The sequence below is a fragment of the Salvelinus alpinus genome, chromosome 7 (genome assembly GCF_045679555.1).
Source record: "Salvelinus alpinus chromosome 7, SLU_Salpinus.1, whole genome shotgun sequence".
Classification (NCBI taxonomy): Eukaryota; Metazoa; Chordata; class Actinopteri; order Salmoniformes; family Salmonidae; genus Salvelinus; species Salvelinus alpinus.
The window spans coordinates 42,162,849-42,184,185 of record NC_092092.1 but is presented as its reverse complement, the minus strand read 5'-3'; the positions used below and the strand labels follow the sequence as shown (position 1 = coordinate 42,184,185).

At 44.3% G+C, this 21,337-nt stretch overlaps 1 protein-coding gene across 5 annotated transcripts in view; it reads right to left on the bottom strand.

Annotated features, from left to right (window-relative positions):
* LOC139581060 (uncharacterized) overlaps positions 1 to 21,337 on the bottom strand; it is a 45,441-nt gene that overhangs the window by 23,885 nt on the left and 219 nt on the right. For 2 of the 5 annotated variants that reach the window (XM_071410411.1, XM_071410414.1), the window contains exons 1-5: positions 20,304 to 20,426; positions 9,131 to 11,009; positions 8,887 to 8,932; positions 6,770 to 6,901; positions 3,284 to 3,379 (exon numbers count right to left, since the gene is read on the bottom strand). In XM_071410411.1, coding sequence (XP_071266512.1) covers positions 3,284 to 3,379; positions 6,770 to 6,901; positions 8,887 to 8,932; positions 9,131 to 10,696 — 1,840 coding nt within the window. In that variant the 5' untranslated portion in view covers positions 10,697 to 11,009; positions 20,304 to 20,426. Of the gene's footprint in view, positions 1 to 3,283; positions 3,380 to 6,769; positions 6,902 to 8,886; positions 8,933 to 9,130; positions 11,010 to 20,191; positions 20,281 to 20,303; positions 20,428 to 21,337 lie in introns of those variants that run through there. The other 3 variants (XM_071410412.1, XM_071410413.1, XM_071410415.1) reach the window with 3 other exon arrangements.

Sequence of the window (21,337 nt, the reverse complement as noted above, 5' to 3'; positions counted from 1 at the left end):
GCATTCATATATTTTTATGTACATATTCATTCCTTTACACTGGTGTGTATAAGGTAGTTGTGAAATTGTTAGGTTACTTGTTAGATATTACTGAATGGTCGGAACTAGAAGCACAAGCATTTCGCTACACTCGCATAAACATCTGCATGTGACAAATAACATTTGATTTGAATGTGATGAAAGAAATTAAAGCTGAAACAAATAATTCTTGCTACTATTATTCTGACATTTCACATTCTTAAAATAAAGTGGTGATTCTAACTGACCTAAGACAGGGAATTTTTAATAGGATTAAATGTCAGGAATTGTGAAAAACTGAGTTTAAATGTATTTGGCTAAGGTGTATGTAAACTTCCGACTTCAACTGTATAGGTCCTGGATGTCAGGAAGCTTGGCCCCAGTGATGTACTGAGCCGCACGCACTACCCTCTGTAGCGCCTTACGGTCAGATGACGAGCAGTTGCCATACCAGGCAGCGATGGAACTGGTCAGGATGCCATCGATGGTGCAGCTTTATAACTGAGGATCTTGGGACCCATGCCAAATCTTTTCAGTCTCCTGAGGTGGAAAAGGTGTTGTCCTGCCCTCTTCACAACGGTCTTGGTGTGTTTGGAACATGATAGTTTGTTGGTGATGTGGACACCAAAGAACTTGAAACTCTCGTCCAGCTCCACTTCCGCCCTGTCGATGTTAATGTGGGCCTGTTCGGTCCCTCCTTTTCCTATCGTCCACGATCAGCTCCTTTGTCTTGCTCACATTGAGGGAGAGGTTGTTGACCTGGTACCACACCGCCAGGTCTCTGACCTCCTCCCTATAGGCTGTCTCATCATTATTGGTGATCAGGCCCACTTGTATAGTCAGCAAACTTAATGGTGTTGGAGTCGTGCTTGGCCACGCAGTTGTGGGTGAACAGGGAGTACAGGAAGGGAATAAGCATGCACCCTTGAGAGGTTCCAGTGTTGAGGATCAGCGTGGCAGATGTGTTGCCTACCCTTACCACCAGGGGCGGCCCGTCAGGAAGTCCAGGATCCAGTTGCAGAGGGAGGTGTTTAGTCCCAGGGTCCTTAGCTTAGTGGGTACTATGGTGTTGAATACTGAGCTGTAGTCAATGAACAGCATTCTCACATTGGTGTTCCTTTTGTCCAGGTGGGGAAGGGCAGTGTGTAGTGTGATTGAGATTGAGTCATCTGCGGGTCTGTTGGGGTGGTATGCGAATTGGAGTGGGTCTAGGGTTTCCGGCATGATGGTGTTGATGTGAGCCAAAGCTAGCCTTTCAAAGTACTTCATGGCTACCGATGTGAGTTCTACAGGGCAGTAATCATTTAGGCAGTTTACCTTTGCATTCTTGGGCACAGGGACTATGGTGGTCTGCTTGAAACATGTTGGTATTACAGACTCGGTCAGGGAGAGGTTGAAAATATCAGTGAAGACACTTGCCAGTTGGTCCGCGCATGTTTGGAATGCACGTCCTGGTAATTCGTCTGGCCCGTGGCTTTGTGAATGTTGACCTGTTTTAAAAGGTCTTGCTCACATCAGCTACGGAGAGCGTGATCAGTCTTCCGGAACAGCTGGTGCTCTCATGCATGCTTCAGTGTTGCTTGCCTCGAAGCGAACATAAAAGGCATTTAGCTCGTCTGGTAGGCTCACGTCACTTGGCAGCTCGGTTTCCCTTTGTAGTCCGTAATAGTTTTCAAGCCCTGCCACATCCAACGAGCAGTCGGATTCAATCTTTGTCCTGAAATTGACTCTTTGCCTGTTTGATGGTTCGTCTGAGGGCATAGCGGGATATCTTATAAGCGTCTGGATTAGTGTCTCGCTCATTGAAAGCTTGCAGCTCTAGCCTTTAGCTTGGTGCAGATATTGCCTGTAATCCATGGCTTCTGGTTGGGATATCTATGTACGGTTACTGTGGGTACAACTTAGTTGTCGATGCACTTATTGATGAAGACGGTGACCGAGGTGGTGTAAACCGCAATGCCATAGGAAGAATCCCAGAACATATTCCAGTGTGTGCTAGCAAAACAGTCCTGTAGCGTAGCATCCACGTCATCTGATCACTTTCGTATTGAGCGAGTCACTGGTACTTCCTGCTTTAGTTCTTGCTTGTAAGTAAGAATCAGGAGGATAGAATTATGGTCAGATTTGCCAAATGGAGGGCGAGGGAGAGCTTTGAATGAGTCTGTGTGGAGTAAAGGTGGTCTAGAGTTTCTCTCCATCTGGTTACACATGTGGCTTGCTGGTAGAAATTAGGTAAAACAAATTTAAGGTTGCCTGCATTAAAGACACCGGTCACTCGGAGCACCTCTTCTGGATGAGCATTTTCTTGTTTGCTTATGGCCTTATACAGCTCGTTGAGTGCGGTCTTAGTGCCAGCATCAGTTTGGTGGTAAATAGACGGATACAAATAATATAGACGAGAAACCTCTTGGTAAATAGTGTGGTCTACAGCTTACTCATGAGGTATTCTATGCAATACCTCAAGACTTCTTTAATATTAGACATCGCGCACAAGCAGTTATTGACAAATAGACACACCCCCACTCATCTTCACAGACGTAGCTGCTCTGTCCTGCCGATGCACGGAGAGGCCAGACAGCTTTATATTATCGGTGTCGTCGTTTAGGCACGTTTCGTTGTAACATAAGACATTACTTTTTCTTTTCTTTTTTTTTAACTTTTAACAATGTGAAGAAACTTTGTTGGTCCTTGCTAAAACAAGCAAATAATTATTCAGTTGCCTCGGCAACTCTCCCCACAATGCAGCACACAGAAATAGAATGAATTAGAACCTCTAACGGTGGCAATTTGACTTGTAAACTCATGGGTACAATGGCTATCTGGTATTGTGATGCAATAATTTCAATGGTAATGTAGAATGTTCATTCAAATGATGTTACCTGATGTGAGGCTCATGAAATGGAATGTCTATTTTGTAATGTCAGTTGAATCAACAAATCACAGCACATATTTTACTTCCTGCTTTGCTCCTATGGGTACAATTGCAATGGAAGCTACTCCACCCATTATGCCATAATAGACTTTAAAATGGGGATGCCCGTTCTCTTTATTCTATTACAATGGCAGCACATGCAGTCAGGAGCAGAGGAGAAAAGATGCATATAAAAACTTGTTTGTTTGCTATATGAATGGTTATTACGGTGATCACGGTCATTAGGCTGGCCAATCACCGTCATTTAAAATTCCATGACCTGCACTGTTATTCCTTAATGAACATCCACACTACATCAACAATACAAGTTCATCTAGCTCACAGAATAATTACCTATTTTTTTCCTCTTTGCTACAGGAAAAGCATCACTCCTGGTTGGCAAGTGCTTCTGGCCTTGTTTGGGTGCTTGTAGGCTCCTTCCATTTAAACCTGTGATGAAATGGAACATTTGTTATACAAATTAGGGAAAATAATGGCCAAAAACAAAGGATTTCATTCTTCTATTTTCAAATGTTTGACAAAAACAACCTTGTCAGGGATTTGTCTGATAAGGAAACATGGACAACAAATAACTGGGTTAACACTTACAGGTGGAATATTCACAAGTAATTAATGTACTGTTTTGGTTATACAGCTCAGACATGCATGACAGAAAAACACAGTACCATTACATTAACAGATCATATGGCAACTTACAGCACGTTCATAAAGTATTCAGACCCCTTGACTTTTTCCACAGCCTTATTCTAAAATGTATTAAATCTGCCCCCCCCCTCAATCTACACACAATACCCCATAATGACAAAGCAAAAACAGGTTGACATTTTTGCAAATTTATAAAAAAAATAAAGGAAATATCACATTTACATAAGTATTCAGACCCATTACTCACTACTTTGTTGAACTGCTCCAATTTGCATACCGGCCCAACGGATCCACAGATGATGCAAGCTATCACACACCACACTGCCCTTACCCACCTTGACAAAATTAAAGTCAAAATGCTGTTCATTGACTACAGCTCAGCATTCAACAACATGGTGCCCTCCAAGCTCAGGACCCTGGCACTGAACACCTTCCACTGTAACTGGATCCTGGATTTCCTGACGGGCCGCCCCCCAGTTGGTGAGGGTAGGCAACATCCGCCACGCTGACAATCAACAGGGCCCTTCAGGGGTGTGTGCTTAGTCCCCTCCTGTACTGTTCACCCACAACATACAAAACTGAAATATCACAAGTATTCAGACCCTTACTCTTTACTCTGTTGAAACACCTTTGACAGTGATTACAGCCTTGAGTCTTCTTGGATATGACGCTACAAGCTTGGCACACCTCTATTTGGGGAGTTTCTCCCGTTCTTCTCTGCAGATCGTCTCAAGCGCTGTCAGGTTGGATGAGGAGCGTCGCTGCACAGCTATTTTCAGGTCTCTCCAGAGATGTTAGATCGGGTTCAAGTCCGGGCTCTGGCTGGGCCACTCAAGGACATTCAGAGACTTGTCCCGAAGCCACTCCTGTGTTGTCTTGACTGTGTGCTTATGGTCATTGTCCTGTTGGAAGGTGAACCGTCACCTCAGTCGGAGGTCCTGAGCGCTCTGGAGCAGGTTTTCATTAAGGATCTCTGCTCTCTTCATCTTTCCCCTCAATCTGGACTAGTCTCCCTGCAGCTGAAAAACATGCCCACAGCATGATGCTGCCACCACCATGCTTCACCGTAGGGATGGTGTCAGGTTTCCTCCAGACGTGACACTTAGCATTCATGCCAAAGAGTTCAATCTTGATTTCATCAGACCAGAGAATCTTGTTTCTCAGCTGCCCACTGCTCTGAGGCTAGGAAACACTGTCACAACCGATAAATCCACTATAATTAAGAATTTCAATAAGCATCTCTACAGCTGGCCATGGTTTCCACCTGGCTACCCCGGTCAACTGCCCAGCACCCTCCACAGTAACCCGCCAAAGCCCCCACCATTTCTCCTTCACCCAAATCCAGATAGCTGATGTTCTGAAAGAGCTGAAAATCTGGACCCCTACAAATCAGCTGGGCTAGACAACCTGGACCCTCAACTTATCTGTTGAAATTGTTGCAACCCCTATAACTAGCCTGTTCAACCTCTTGTATCGTCTGAGATTCCCAAAGATTGGAAAGCTGCCGCGGTCATCCTCCTCTTCAAAGGGGGAGACACTCTAGACCCAAACTGCTACAGATCTATATCTATCCTACCCTGTCTTTCTAAGGTCTTCGAAAGCCAAGTCAACAAACAGATTACCGACCATTTCGAATCCCACCGTACCTTCTCCGCTATGCAATCTGGTTTCAGAGCTGGTTATGGGTGCACCTCAGCCAAGCTCAAGGTCCTAAACGACATCATAACCGCCATCGATAAGAGACAATACTGTGCAGCTGTATTCATCGACCTGGCCAAGGCTTTCGACTCTGTCAATCACCACATTCTTATTGGCAGACTCGACAGCCTTGGTTTCTCAAATGATTGCCTCTACCAACTACTTCTCTGATATAGTTCAGTGTGTCAAATTGGAGGGCCTGTTGTCCGGACCTCTGGTAGTCTATGGGGGTGCCACAGGGTTCAAACCTTGGGCCGACTCTTCTCTGTATACATCAATGATGTTGCTCTTGCTGCTGGTGATTCTCTAATACACCTCTACACAGACATTCTGTATACTTCTGGCCCCTCTTTGGACACTGTTAACTAACCTCCAGACGAGCTTCAATGCCATACAACTCTCCTTCCGTGACCTCCAACTGCTCTTAAATGCAAGTAAAACTAAATGCATGCTATTCAACCGATCACTGCCCGCACCAGCAAATCTCCCTCACTAGCTTTAAGCACCAGCTGTCAGAGCAGCTCACATATCACTGCACCTGTACATAGCCCATCTGTAAACAGCCTATCTATCTACCTACCTCATCCCCATACTGTATTTATCTTGCTCCTTTGCACCCCAGTATCTCTACTTGCACATTCGTCTTCTGCACATCTACAATTCCAGTCTTTAATTGCTATATTGTAATTACTTCGCCACCATGGCCTATTTATTGCCTTAATTAACTCCCTTATCTTACCTCATTTGCACTCACTGTATATAGACTTTGTTTTCTTTGTTCTACTGTATTATTGACTGTACGTTTTGTTTATTCCATGTGTAACTCTGTTGTTGTATGTGTCGAATTGCTATGCTTTATCTTGGCCAGGTCGCAGTTGCAAATGAGAACTTGTTCTCAACTAGCCTACCTGGTTAAATAAAGGTGAGAAAAAAGTGGTGCTTTTGGAAAACTCCAAGCGGGCTGTCATGTGCCTTTTAATAAAGAGTGGCTTCTATCTGGCCACTCTACCATATAGGCCTGATTGGTGGAGTGCTGCAGGGTCAACTGTGGGACCTTCTATAGACAGGTGTGTTTCTTTCCAAATCATGTCCAATCAATTGAATTTACCACAGGTGGACTCCAATCAAGTTGTAGAAACATCTCAAGGATGATCAATGGAAACAGGATGCACCTGAGCTCAATTTGGAGTCTCATAGCAAAGGGTCAGAATACTTACGTAAATAAGGTATCTGTTTATTTTTTATAAATTTGGAAAATTTGATAAACTTGTTTTCGCGTTGTCATTATCTATTGTGTTGTGTGTAGATTGAGGGGGAAATTATTTAATTTTATTACGCAACAAAATCTGGAAAAAGTCAAGGGGTCTGAATATTTTCCAAATGCACTGTACATGAAGCTGTGGGATCAAGCTTTTAAGATTCTCATACTGGGCAGTTAGGTTTAATTCCAACACTCTCATACAATGCTGTTCATACCTGAAGAGAGGCTGGGGTTTTCAGTGGAGTGGGTTGCCATAGCTCTTACTGCAGGATGCCTGAGGCTAGCTATGGATCTCTGAGTGCCATAGGATTGAGGTTTCCTCAGGCCAGTGCTCGTCAGCTTGGATTCTATAAATTCAACAATAAATTAGAGGTGATGACTGAGGGAATCAAAACAAAAAAGTGTCACATGCTTTGTAAACAGGTGTAGACAAACAGTGAAATGCTTTATTACTGGCCCTTCCTAAGAATGCAGAGAAAGAAAATAGAACAATAATAGAAAAGTAAAACATGTAATAATAAATACACAATGAGTAACAATAACTTGGCAGTGCTTTCAGAAAGTATTCAGACCCCTTCCCCTATTTCACATTTTGTTACGTTACAGCCTTAGTCCCTGAGTCCCCCAGGGCTCTGTTCTAGGCCCTCTCCTATTCTCGCTATACACCAAGTCACTTGGCTCTGTCATATCCTCACATGGTCTCTCCTATCATTGCTATGCAGAGACGACACACAATTAATCTTCTCCTTTCCCCCTTCTGATAACCAGGTGGCGAATCGCATCTCTGCATGTCTGGCAGACATTTCAGTGTGGATGACGGATCACCACCTCAAGCTGAACCTCGGCAAGACGGAGCTGCTCTTCCTCCCGGGGAAGGACTGCCCGTTCCATGATCTCGCCATCACGGTTGACAACTCCATTGTGTCCTCCTCCCAGAGTGCTAAGAACCTTGGCGTGATCCTGGACAACACCCTGTCGTTCTCAACTAACATCAAGGCGGTGACCCGTTCCTGAAGGTTCATGCTCTACAACATTCGCAGAGTACGACCCTGCCTCACACAGGAAGCGGCGCAGGTCCTAATCCAGGCACTTGTCATCTCCCGTCTGGATTACTGCAACTCGCTGTTGGCTGGGCTCCCTGCCTGTGCCATTAAACCCCTACAACTCATCCAGAACGCCGCAGCCCGTCTGGTGTTCAACCTCCCCAAGTTCTCTCACGTCACCCCGCTCCTCCGCTCTCTCCACTGGCTTCCAGTTGAAGCTCGCATCCGCTACAAGACCATGGTGCTTGCCTACGGAGCTGTGAGGGGAACGGCACCTCCGTACCTTCAGGCTCTGATCAGGCCCTACACCCAAACAAGGGCACTGCGTTCATCCACCTCTGGCCTGCTCGCATCCCTACCTCTGAGGAAGTACAGTTCCCGCTCAGCCCAGTCAAAACTGTTCGCTGCTCTGGCACCCCAATGGTGGAACAAACTCCCTCACGACGCCAGGTCAGCGGAGTCAATCACCACCTTCCGGAGACACCTGAAACCCCACCTCTTTAAGGAATACCTAGGATAGGATAAAGTAATCATTCTAACCCCCCCCCCCCTTAAAAGAGTTAGATGCACTATTGTAAAGTAGTTGTTCCACTGGATATCATAAGGTGAATGCACCAATTTGTAAGTCGCTCTGGATAAGAGCGTCTGCTAAATTACTTAAATGTAAATGTAAATGATCAATGGAAACAGGATGCATCCGAGCTCAATTTCAAGTCTCATAGCAAAGGGTCTGAATACTTAAGTAAATAAGGTGTTTTTTTGTTTTGCAATAAATGTGCAAAAATGTCTAAACCTGTTTTCACTTTGTCATTATGAGATAGTGTGTTGATTGATGACTTTAAAATTTAAGCCATTTTAGATTAAGGCTGTAACAAAATGTGGAAAAAGTCCAGGGGTCTGAATACTTTCCGAATGCACTGTGTCTAAAGACGTCAATCTTAAATTGTATCTCTTGATTCTTCGCCGCTGCCGCCTCCTCCTCCTGCTCCTCCTCCTCCTTCCCTAGAACCTTTTTATCAAATGCGTTTGAGAAAGAGGATGTAAGGAATCAGGGAAGTATGACTGAGATTCCCTTTAGGCTGTCTCAGTACTCTAAAATGGCTTCTTCTCCTCATATCCTTTCCTTCATGAACACAGAGGTAAAAGGAAAAGATAAGTTTCCACTATATTGCTTTCACCTGCCATGTTCTGCCAAATCAGTAATCAGCAGAGGATAAGATACGAGGAAAGGTTTAAACTTTGAGACAGAGCCATACATACCCAAAAGATTCAAAGGAACAGCTACTCACCTGCAATTGTGCTACGCCTACTACTGGAAGTACTTTCTGTCGAGGCCTAGGAGAGAAATTGAGGAAAAGAACTGACTGGATAGCGTTGTACAATCTGTTGATTCAATCTTACTAAATACAGTGGATGGATTGGTAGAGGATAATATCAAACTCATAAATATAGCCTTCATATTAAAATGTTTAGAATTTTTAAAATAAATATATCCTTTTCAGATGCAACCACTTAGCATTCCCCATAGCCTACCTGCTGAGAAACAGTGACCGCAGCATGTCCCGAGGCATCTGCTCGTGTTTTGCATCTTGTGCTGGGTATGGCAGAGGAGGATGGCTCCGAGGGGGCTGAAGCCACGGGGGCTGTCTTGGTCTTTGGTGGGCAAGTCAGTGATGGAAGCTGGGACACAGATCTCAGTGGGGGTAGCAGTGATTTGGGATTGGAGGTGACACTCGGGGGCTGAAGGAACGTCTTCCTATAAGTGGCGAGTTTAGAGACAGCAGGTGGTTTGGCTGGTTTTGGCAGGAAGCCCGAAGATAACCTTTTCCACACATCTGAGGGTCTCTCCGGTTTCCTTAAAGCCTTAGATGTAACCATGGGCGTGGATGTGAGCAGAAAGTTGGGACCCAACTCCAGCGTATCATCCAAGGTGAAGGGGTCACCATCTCTCCCGGACGGGCCTGGTTGGGACTGTACCGTATGGTCACGGACATCGACTTCAGAACTTTTTGTTGGTTCGTGGTCAGTTTGAAAAGAGGGGCGTGCATTGCCAACAATGGTCACTGGCTCAGTGGTTGCATTTAAATGAGGGTTAGTACGAAAAGTATTGTTTAGAAGTTGTTTGGTACCATCATAAGTCTCTTGCTCAGTGGTTGTATTGAACTTCATAGGAGGGCAAGCTTCAAAGGTGTCTTTCATTGGCCTACTAATCTCCACAGACTCCAGCGCAGTAGTCGTGACATTGGGCTCATTGGTCTCAGTTTTGGGCTCCAGTGTTGGTTCAACCATAAGCTCAAAGGTGCCATTGTTCACCCTCTTGTCATCACACAAGGAACCAGATGTTGACGAGGACAATGGCACCGTACAGGACGCAGACATCTCACTATCAGGGCAAATTATGTGTGTGACATTAGCATTTGAGTGACAGAAAGAGGCAACACTTGATTTTCGGACCACAGCAGACACAGCAACATTGGTGGTCAGGTTCTGTACCTTATGTTCTAAGGAATGCAGACTTTCTTTGCTGCCCTCGAATGCAGATATGTCATGTGTGCCCTCCAGGGAAGCTCTGGAACAGCTATTGATTGATATAGTCTCCCTGAGAGCTGTTGGTGTAGGACTTCCCTGCAAACTGAGACAAAAATTTGAGCCCCTTTGCAAATCTTTATTTGCATCCTCTGGTTTAGTAAAACTCTCTTTCATAGAAATGCAATTCTCCGGAGGTGTGTGTGACAAATCCATTGTAGAGCTGCCAATGGTGGGCTCCACCATAGGCAAAAAGCAGGAGTCTATAGTGTCCTCAAATAAACTTTCTCCGGTGCAGTTCGGTAAAGTTTCATCTTGAATCCTGAAGATCTTTGAGGCATGCATGGGACTCAAAATTGGGGAACGGGACTTCTGCCCGTTGAATCCCAGATGGATGGGTTGTAAAATAGGGGTGAGCATGGTTCTTTGGTTAGAGGACCACCGCTTGGCTCTGGGCTCCCCACTGATACCACTGTGCTGTGATGGTGTAGATGAATGACAGCTGTCTTTAAGAGGTGAAGTTTCTCCACTTATAACACTAGAGTCTGGCAGAGTCTCCATATGGAGTGACATTCAGGAGACGTCTGTATTTGGCCCGGTGCACTCAAGGTGGATAGTTGGACAATTCAGTTGCGCTGTCTGACTGGTTATCTCTGGGCTGCTTTCAGACTAAATGGGATCTTCCTTGCAAATTGGTTGCTTAATTTAGCATCAATAGGCCTGACATCAGTGGAATGGGACTAATTGACACTGCTGGTGTCTCTTGGGTACTTCTTTGCTCCACAGAGCCAGGTGGCAGATTCTGTACTTTATGCTTCAAAGCAGAAACATGTTCGTGACCCCAGAGATCATTGGCAGTGAGGTTCAGATTGTCCTTGTCAGTGGCCTGTAGGGTAGAAATAGAAATTCCCATAATCAAATCAATGTACAAACAAAATTAGATACGCCCAACAGGCAAAGGCTGCAGCTATGACTAGGTTAAATAACTGAATATTTTATGAGTTAAACCATAATAGGATAGACCCAATATGGAACAAATGGGAGGAACAGGGGCTAAATGTAGGATAACATTCAAGTTAATATTTTTTTCAATCTTCATAGATTAAATATATTTTTTAATCTAAATAATAATCACATTACAGATCAAGCTGTAAAGCTTTACATCACACCAATGTTTGCATTGTAGCACCTACAGATGAAACATTAAGGCGTCTTAAAGGGGACTGGAAACACTAAGTAATCCTAACTAAAGAGATTTATTTAATCCACTAATGTTAAACATGTTCATTTAACATAGAAACATCTCTATTTTTCAGATTTTGATCTTGAACAATGTTTATTAACGATATGGGTTGCGCAATCTTGGCAGGATTTACCAAATGTTTTGGCGGGGAGACAAAGTGAATGCTGCCACTGGGAGGCACCTCGCCTCCACCAGACCTGAAAGGTTTCTCACAACTTTGACAGCTCTGCCATTGAGAACAATATTAAGGTAAGAAACTGTATACAATTCATTTTTATATTGGTAATTATAATATACTGACCAAAAATAAAACATGTAAAGTGTTGGTCCTATGTCAAAAATAATTTCTCAAATTTTGTGCACAAATTCTTTTTACGACACTGATAGTGAGCATTTCTCATTTGCCAAGAACCCAGCCACCTGACAGGTGTGGCACATCAAGAAGCTGATTAAACAGCATGATCATTAGACAGGTGCACCAGATGTCTCAAGTTGAGGGAGTGTGCAATTGGCATGTTGACTGTAGTAATGTCCGCCAGAGCGGTTGCCAGAAAATGTAATGTTAATTTCACTACAATGAACCACATCCAAATTTGTTTTAGAGAATTTGGCAGTGCATCCAACCAGCCTCACCAACCGCAGACCATGTTCAGCCCCCAGCTGTGCCCTAGGGCACCATATGTGAATTGATTGCCCCCCCCATCTATCTTCAGAGCTCGTGCTGTTAGGTGACCTAAACTGAGACATGCTTAACACCCCGGAAATCCTACAATCTAAGCTTGATGCTCTCAATCTCACACAAATTATCAAAGAACCTACGAGGTACGACCCCAAATCCGTAAACACAGGCACCCTCATAGATATCATCCTAACCAACCTGCCCTCCAAATACACCTCTGCTGTCTTCAACCAGGATCTCAGCGATCACTGCCTCATTGCCTGCGTCCGTAATGGGTCTGCGATCAAACAACCACCCCTCATCTCTGTCAAACTCTACCCAAAACACTTCAGCGAGCAGGCCTTTCTAACCGACCTGGCCCAGATATCCTGGAAGGCTATTGACCTCATTCCGTCAGTAGAGGATGCCTGGTTATTCTTTAAAAAGTGCTTTCCTCAACATCTTAAATAAGCACGCCCCATTCAAAAAATGTAGAACCAGGAACAGATATAGCTCTTGGTTCACTCCAGACTTGACCAGCACAAAAACATCCTGTGGCATACTGCATTAGCATCAAATAGACCCCGCGATATGCCACTTTTCAGGGAAGTTAGGAACCAATATACACAGGCAGTTAGGAAAGCAAAGGCTACATTTTTCAAACAGAAATTTGCATCCTGTAGCACTAACTCCAAAAAGTTCTGGGGCGCTGTAAAGTCCATGGAGAATAAGAGCACCTCCTCCCAGCTGCTCCCTGCACTGTCACCACCGATAAAGCAACGATAATTGAGATTTTCAATAAGCATTTCTCTACGGCTGGCCATGCTTTCCACCTGGCTACCCCGGTCAACAGCCCTGCATCCCCCCACAGCAACTTGCCCAAGCCTCCCCATTTCTCCTTCACCCAAATCCAGATAGCTGATGTTCTGAAAGAGCTGCAAAATCTGGACCCCTACTAAATCAGCCGGGCTAGACAATCTGGACCCTCTCTTTCGAAAATGATCCACCACAATTGTTACAATCCCCATTACTAGCCTGTTTAACCTCATATCGTCTGAGATCCCCAAAGACTGGAAAGCTGCCGCGGTCATCCCCCTTCTTCAAAGGGGGACACACTCTAGACCCAAACTGCTACAGGCCTATAGCCATCCTACCCTGCCTTTCTAAGGTCTTCGAAAGCCAAGTTAACAAACAGATCACCGACCATTTCAAATCTCACCGTACCTTCTCCGCTATGCAATCTGGTTTCCGAGCTGGTCATGGGTGCACCTTTTTTATTTATTTATTTATTTAACCTTTATTTAACCAGGTAGGCAAATTGAGAACACGTTCTCATTTACAATTGCGACCTGGCCAAGATAAAGCAAAGCAGTTCGACACATACAACAACACATAGTTACACATGGAGTAAAACAAACATATAGTCAATAATACAGTGAAAAAAAAATAAGTCTATATACAATGTGAGCAAGTGAGGTGAGATAAGGGAGGTGAAGGCAAACAAATATATGTATAAATAAATAAAATAAATAAATAAAAATATAAAAGGCCATGGAGGTGAAGTGAATACAACACAGCAAGTAAAATAAAACTAAAAAAAAAAACCCTGGAATGGTTGGTTTGCAGCGGAAGAAAGTGCAAAGTAGAGACAGAAAATAATGGGGTGCAAAGGAGCAAAATAAATTAATAAAATAAATACAGTAGGTAAAGAGGTAGTTGTTTGGGCTAAATTGTAGATGGGTTATGTACAGGTGCAGTAATCTATGAGCTGCTCTGACAGCTGGTGCTTAAAGCTAGTGAGGGAGATAGGTGTTTCCAATTTCAGAGATTTTTGTAGTTCGTTCCAGTCATTGGCAGCAGAGAACTGGAAGGAGAGGCGTCCAAAGGAAGAATTGGTTTTGGGGGTGACTAGAGAGATATACCTGCTGGAGCGCGTGCTACAGATAGGTGCTGCTATGGTGACCAGCGAGCAGAGATAAGGGGGGACTTTACCTAGCAGGGTCTTGTAGATGACCTGGAACCAGTGGGTTTGGCGACGAGTATGAAGCGAGGGCCAGCCAACGAGAGTGTACAGGTCGCAGTGGTGGGTAGTATATGGGGCTTTGGTGACAAAACGGATGGCACTGTGATAGACTGCATCCAATTTATTGAGTAGGGTTTTGGAGGCTATTTTGTAAATGACATCACCGAAGTCGAGGATTGGTAGGATGGTCAGTTTTACAAGGGTATGTTTGGCAGCATGAGTAAAGGATGCTTTGTTGCGGAATAGGAAGCCAATTCTAGATTTGACTTTGGATTGGAGATGTTTGATGTGAGTCTGGAAGGAGAGTTTACAGTCTAACCAGACACCTAGGTATTTGTAGTTGTCCACATATTCTAAGTCAGAACCGTCCAAAGTAGTGATGTTGGACAGGCGGGCAGGGGCAGGCAGCGATCGGTTGAAGAGCATGCATTTGGTTTTACTTGTATTTAAGAGCAGTTGGAGGCCACGGAAGGAGAGTTGTATGGCATTGAAGCTCGCCTGGAGAGTTGTTAACACAGTGTCAAAAGAAGGGCCAGAAGTATACAGAATAGTGTCGTCTGCGTAGAGGTGGATCAGAGAATCACCAGCAGCAAGAGCGACATCATTGATGTATACAGAGAAGAGAGTCGGTCCAAGAATTGAACCCTGTGGCACCCCCATAGAGACTGCCAGAGGCCCGGACAACAGACCCTCCGATTTGACACACTGAACTCGATCAGAGAAGTAGTTGGTGAACCAGGCGAGGCAATCATTAGAGAAACCAAGGCTGTCGAGTCTGCCAATGAGGATGTGGTGATTGACAGAGTCAAAAGCCTTGGCCAGGTCAATGAATACGGCTGCACAGTATTGTTTCCTATCGATGGCGGTTACGATGTCGTTTATGACCTTGAGCGTGGCTGAGGTGCACCCATGACCAGCTCTGAAACCAGATTGCATAGCGGAGAAGGTGTGGTGGGATTCGAAATGGTCGGTAATCTGTTTGTTGACTTGGCTTTCGAAGACCTTAGAAAGGCAGGGTAGGATAGATATAGGTCTGTAGCAGTTAGGGTCAAGGGTGTCCCCCCCTTTGAAGAGGGGGATAACCGCAGCTGCTTTCCAATCTTTGGGGATCTCGGACGACACGAAAGAGAGGTTGAAGAGGCTAGTAATAGGGGTGGCAACAATTTCAGCAGATAGTTTTAGAAAGAAAGGGTCCAGATTATCTAGCCCGGCTGATTTGTAAGGGTCCAGATTTTGCAGCTCATTTAGGACATCAGCTGACTGTATTTGGGAGAAAGAGAAATGGGGGAAGCTTGGGCGAGTAGCAGAGGGGAGGGCAGTGCTGTTGTCCGGGGTAGGGGCAGCCAGATGGAAAGCATGGCCAGCCGTGGAAAAATGCTTATTGAAATTCTCAATTATAGTGGATTTGTCGGTGGTGACAGTGTTTCCTATCTTCAGAGCGGTTGGAAGCTGGGAGGAGGTGTTCTTATTCTCCATGGACTTTACGGTGTCCCAGAACTTTTTTGAATTTGTGTTGCAGGAAGCAAATTTCTGCTTGAAAAAGCTAGCCTTGGCTGTTCTAACTGCCTGTGTATATTGGTTTCTGGCTTCCCTGAAAAGTTGCATATCACGGGGGCTGTTCGATGCTAATGCAGAACGCCATAGGATGTTTTTCTGTTGGTTAAGGGCAGTCAGGTCAGGAGAGAACCAAGGGCTATATCTGTTCCTGGTTCTAAATTTCTTGAATGGGGCATGCTTATTCAAGATGGTGAGGAAGGCATTTTTAAAAAATGACCAGGCATCCTCTACTGACGGGATGAGATCGATATCCTTCCAGGATACCCCGGCCAGGTCGATTAGAAAGGCCTGCTCGCTGAAGTGTTTCAGGGAGCGTTTGACCGTGATGAGTGGAGGTCGTTTGACCGCTGACCCATTACGGATACAGGCAATGAGGCAGTGATCGCTGAGATCTTGGTTGAAAACAGCAGAGGTGTATTTGGAGGGCAAGTTTGTTAGGATGATATCTATGAGGGTACCCGAGTTTACGGAATTGGGGTGGTACCTGGTAGGTTCATTGATAATTTGTGTGAGATTGAGGGCATCAAGCTTAGATTGTAGGGTGGCTGGGGTTTTGAGCATGTTCAAATTTAGGTCGCCTAGCAGCACGAACTCTGAAGATAGATGGGGGGCAATCAGTTCACATATAGTGTCCAGAGCACAGCTGGGGGCAGAGGGTGGTCTATAGCAGGCGGCAACGGTGAGAGACTTGTTTTTAGAGAGGTGGATTTTTAAAAGTAGAAGTTCAAATTGTTTGGGAACAGACCTGGGTAGTAAGACAGAACTCTGCAGGCAGTCTTTGCAGTAGATTGCAACACCGCCCCCACCTCAGCCACGCTCAAGGTCCTAAACGATATCATATCCTCCATCAACCTGGCCAAGGCTTTTGACTCTGTCAATCACCACGTTCTTATCGGCAGACTAAACAGCCTTGGTTTCTCAAATGACTGCCTCGTCTGGTTCGCCAACTACTTCACACAGAGTTCAGTGTGTCAAATCGGAGGGCCTGTTGTCCGGACCTCTGGCAGTCTCTATGGGGGTGCCATAGGGTTCAATCTTCGGGCCGACTTCTCTGTATACATCAATGAGGCTGGTTATTCTCTGATCCACCTCTACGCAGACGACACCATTCTGTATACTTCTGGCCCTTTGGACACTGTTAACTAACCTCCAGACGAGCTTCAATGCCATTACAACTCTCCTTCCATGGCCTCCAACTGCTCTTAAATGCAAGTAACACTAAATGCATGCTCTTCAACTGATCGCTGCCCACACCTACCAGCCTGTCCAACATCACTACTCTGGACGGTTCTGACTTAGAATATGTGGACAACTACAAATACCTCGGTGTCTGGTTAGACAGTAAACTCTTTTCATACTTACATTAAGCATCTCCAATCCAAAATTAAATCTAGAATCGGCTTCCTATTTCGCAACAAAGCATCCTTCACTCATGCTGCCAAACAGACCATAGTAAAACTGACTATCCTACTGATCCCTGACTTTGGCGATGTCATTTACAAAATGGCCTCCAACACACTACTCAACAAATTGGATGCAGTCTATCACAGTGCCATCCGTTTTGTCACCAAAGCCACATATACTACCCACTGCAACCTGTATGCTCTCGTTGGCTGGCCCTCGCTTCATACTCGTCGCCAAACCCACTGGCTTCAGGTCATCTATAAGTCTTTGCTAGGTAAAGCCCCGCCTTAGATCACTGGTCACCATAGCAGCACCCACCCGTAGCACACACTCCAGCAGGTACATGTTCACTGGTCACCCCCAAAGCCAATTCCTCCATTGGCCACCTTTCCTTCCAGTTCTTTGCTGCCAATGACTGGAACAAACTGCAAAAATCACTGCAGCTGTTGACTCACACCTTCCTCACTAGCTTTAAGCACCAGCTGTCAGAGCAGCTCACAGATCACTGCACCTGTACATAGCCCATCCAACTACCTCATCCCCATACTGTTATTTTCTTCTCCATTGCGCCCCAGTATCTCTACTTGCACATCTATCACTCCAGTGTTTAATTGCTATATTGTAATTATTTCACCACTATGGCCTATTTATTGCCTTACCTCCCTTATCCTACCTCATTTGCACACACTGTATATATACTTTCTATTGTGCTATTGTCTGTACGTTTGTTTGTTGTTTGTGACGCACTGCTTTGCTTTATCTTGGCCATGTCACAGTTGTAAATGAGAACTTGTTCTCAACTAGCCTACCTGGTTAAAAACTATATATATAAGGGCCTAATGAACTTGTCAATTGACTGATTTCCTTATATGAACTGTAACATCTTTGAAATTGTTGCATGTTCCATTTATATTTTTGTTCAGTGTATTACGTGCCAGCAGCATACCACCCTGCATTCCACTGCTGGCTTGCTTCTGAAGCTAAGCAGGGTTGGTCCTGGTCAGTCCCTGGATGGGAGACCAGGTGCTGCTGGAAGTGGTGTTTGAGGGCCAGTAGGAGGCACTCTTTCCTCTGGTCTAAACAAAAAAGATCCCAATGCCCCAGGGCAGTGATTGGGGACACTGCTCTGTGTAGGGTGCCGTCTTTCGGATGGGACGTTAAACGGGTGTCCTGACTCTCTGAGGTCATTAAAGATCCCATGGCACTTATCGTAAGAGTAGGGGTGTTAACCCCGGTGTCCTGGCTAAATTCCCAATCTGGCCCTCAACCATCACGGTCACCTAATAATCCCCAGTTTACAATTGGCTCATTCATCCCCCTCCTCTCCCCTGTAACTATTCCCCAGGTCGTTGCTGCAAATGAGAACGTGTTCTCAGTCAACTTACCTGGTAAAATAACGGTAAAATAAAATTTAAAAAAACATGAGTATTTTTTCTCTCCAATTGAGGAGTCTGAAATCATCACAAGTTAACAAGCCGAGTAGACAGTCTACCAAAATGAGGCAAGGTCGCTAGCTAGCTAAACTAACATTTGCTACTTGATTTCGCTCTTCTGTCATCTTGTCTTTATGTTTAATGTTTTTTGATAACTGTACAAAATAAAACACTTATATTGACAATTTGAAGAGCATTTGTCATTAGGTAGGCTATTATTAGCTAGAGCTAAAACGAACTGGCGAGTGAGTCGATAAGTAGCTAGCTCGCTAGAAGAGAGGGCTGCTGCAGGATTATTGATAACGTTATTTTACCAGTAAAATGTAGCTTTTAGAATGTACCTTTTAATGTGGCGCAACAAGTCATGTTGTTTTCATCGGATTACTTAAATGCTCCTACTGTAAGTCACCCACGCACATTCATCCACTAAAATAATTCCAGCATCCAAATAGCACACCACCCGAAAGGAAAGAGACATATGGTTCCAAAACGTGTAATAATATTTGGCAATTGTCTTGTAGCCTGAATTGATGTGGCCACTGCTGTCCGTGCGCGACTCGGCCATATATCTATGCCTTGGCGAAACGTTGGTGTTCTCATCAAACCACACTTTCAAGTGCATTTGCTCTTTTTTCATGTGCCTTACATGCAGTGATGATAAATAATGGTGTAATAGCCTACAGCTTTCTTGGCATTTAGTTTTAATTAGTGACGCACCAATACAACATTTTTGGCCGATACCGATATTTTCCTTGCAAAAAAAATAAAAATTACACTGATACCGATAACCGACATTTACAATTTTAGCGGCCTTTTAAGCATTCCTCTTACAGTTAAATAGTTACACACACACACACGAACGCAGCAGTCTAAGGCACTGCATCTCAGTGCAAGAGGCGTCACTACAGTCCCTGGTTCAAATCCAGGCTGTATAACAGCCGGACATTTTTGGGAGTTCCATAGGGTGGCACACAATTGAACCAGCGTCATCCGGGTTTGGCCGGGGTAGGCCGTCATTGTAAATAAGAATTTGTTCTTAACTGACTTGCCTAGTTAAATGAAAGGTTACACATACCAAAAAGTTGTTTTGTTGGCATTACGCATGTCCTCATTAACAGTAAAACAATCAAAACCTATTTCTTTCACTTTGTTGCCGGTTGTCGTGGTAATACAATGAAAGTTTAGATGCGATCACCATATAAGTTAAAAGATGAAAAAGCCTGGAAAGAGGAGAGATGACTAGAAACGATTCGGTTGGCCGTTTTATGTGTGGATTAATTGTCGGAGTAGAGGTCCTTGTGCATTTCAGGTAAAATAACTCAATGTTTATATCCCAGGACAAATTAGTTAGCAAGAGCAAGCTAGCTAAATAGGACAAATTAACGTTAGCTAGCAAGAGCAAGCTAACTAGCTAAATTGCCAAACATGTTTAATGCTTTTCGACCTGTCCCCAAATGAATGTCATTGGTTCAGAGTTTGTTTTGATATTTTAACCTGCGTATCGTGATCGCGTTTGGTGTGGGGGTGCAAAATAAATGTATGCACGATAGCTCACGCGCGCAGCCGGTTTGGGTTCCGTGTAAGGGCTGTATCCAGGCAATCCGCGTTGTGTCGTGCTAAGAACAGCCTTTAGCGGTGGAATATTGGCTATATACCACACCCCTCATGCCTTATAGCTTAAAAGTAAAATGGTTAGCTAACGTTAGCAGCAGTATAGCGAATACCAAATGAAACATTTTAACCAATTTACCATCGTCTTAGCTAGTGCAAGTTTTGCCAACGAAAGTACCAAGGGTTTTTTGATTCAGTAACTGGGGGGGGGGAAACAACTGGTAAATTAGCTAGTAAACAAACGAACTCACCCGTAGCAGACTTGCAATGTAGCCAACCCGTTGAGAATCAAAAATATCACTTCTGTTCTCATTGGACAGGACACATTCCAACCTACCGGGAAAGTGGAAATGACGATTGCTTTTGTAACAGCTGGCAACATGTAGACTTCCTGTTTTCGATTCCGCCTTCAAAATAAAAGCTCGCTGTAAAAACAAAATGCTATATGATCTCATTGATAGGAAATCACAAATATATTTTAGCTGTTTCTATATTTATGGTAGTTTTGCTAACACCAGGCTCACTACGTCCTTAACTTCAGAGTCAGGAACGGCTGCTTTGTGTTAAACGAAGCCAGAGAGGTCCAACTCGGCGGAAGCTCTGTCTCCAGCAGGTGACGTTTATTCATTGTTTCGCCCACCAATGTAACGAGTTTTTTTTGTATGGAGGTCAATGAGCGTGTCGAATTTGGTGAACAAAAATAATTATGGCTTATTTGCTACGCGATGTTTACTTTATCAAATATAAGTAATGCTTAAGTAATATAAGTAAAGTTGCTACGATTGTACTGATGAGTAGGACACTTGACAACATTTATTTTAAAAAAAACACTTTATATCGGAGTTGTCTGGAGATGGCTATGCACATTCATGTCATGAGGCTCGTGGCATAGCATCTCTCTCTGTTTAATACCGGCGGTTGACGTCAACAACCCTCATCGAATACTTAAGTATTACAATAATGAGATGTATCCACTAATCCAAAGAAAGGATAGGCTGAAGCTAAACATCCCACCCTGCCGATTTGTGAACAACGACATTGGTTTAGGGTGGAGAGACGTGTACTTCTCAGTATATCCATATTCTTTGAGGAAGCTACGATAATGAAGTGACTTTGCCCTCAGACTTCAAGGCGGCACCCTACGCTGGTTGGATATGCCCGTTTCGAATGGAACGAATCATGATCTATTGTTTTAGATAGGACCGTCCCAGCCTTTCTGGTCCCAGCCAGCACTTCCAGGACAATGCTGAATTTCCACGAAACGGTTTGAATTTGCTGTCTAGCA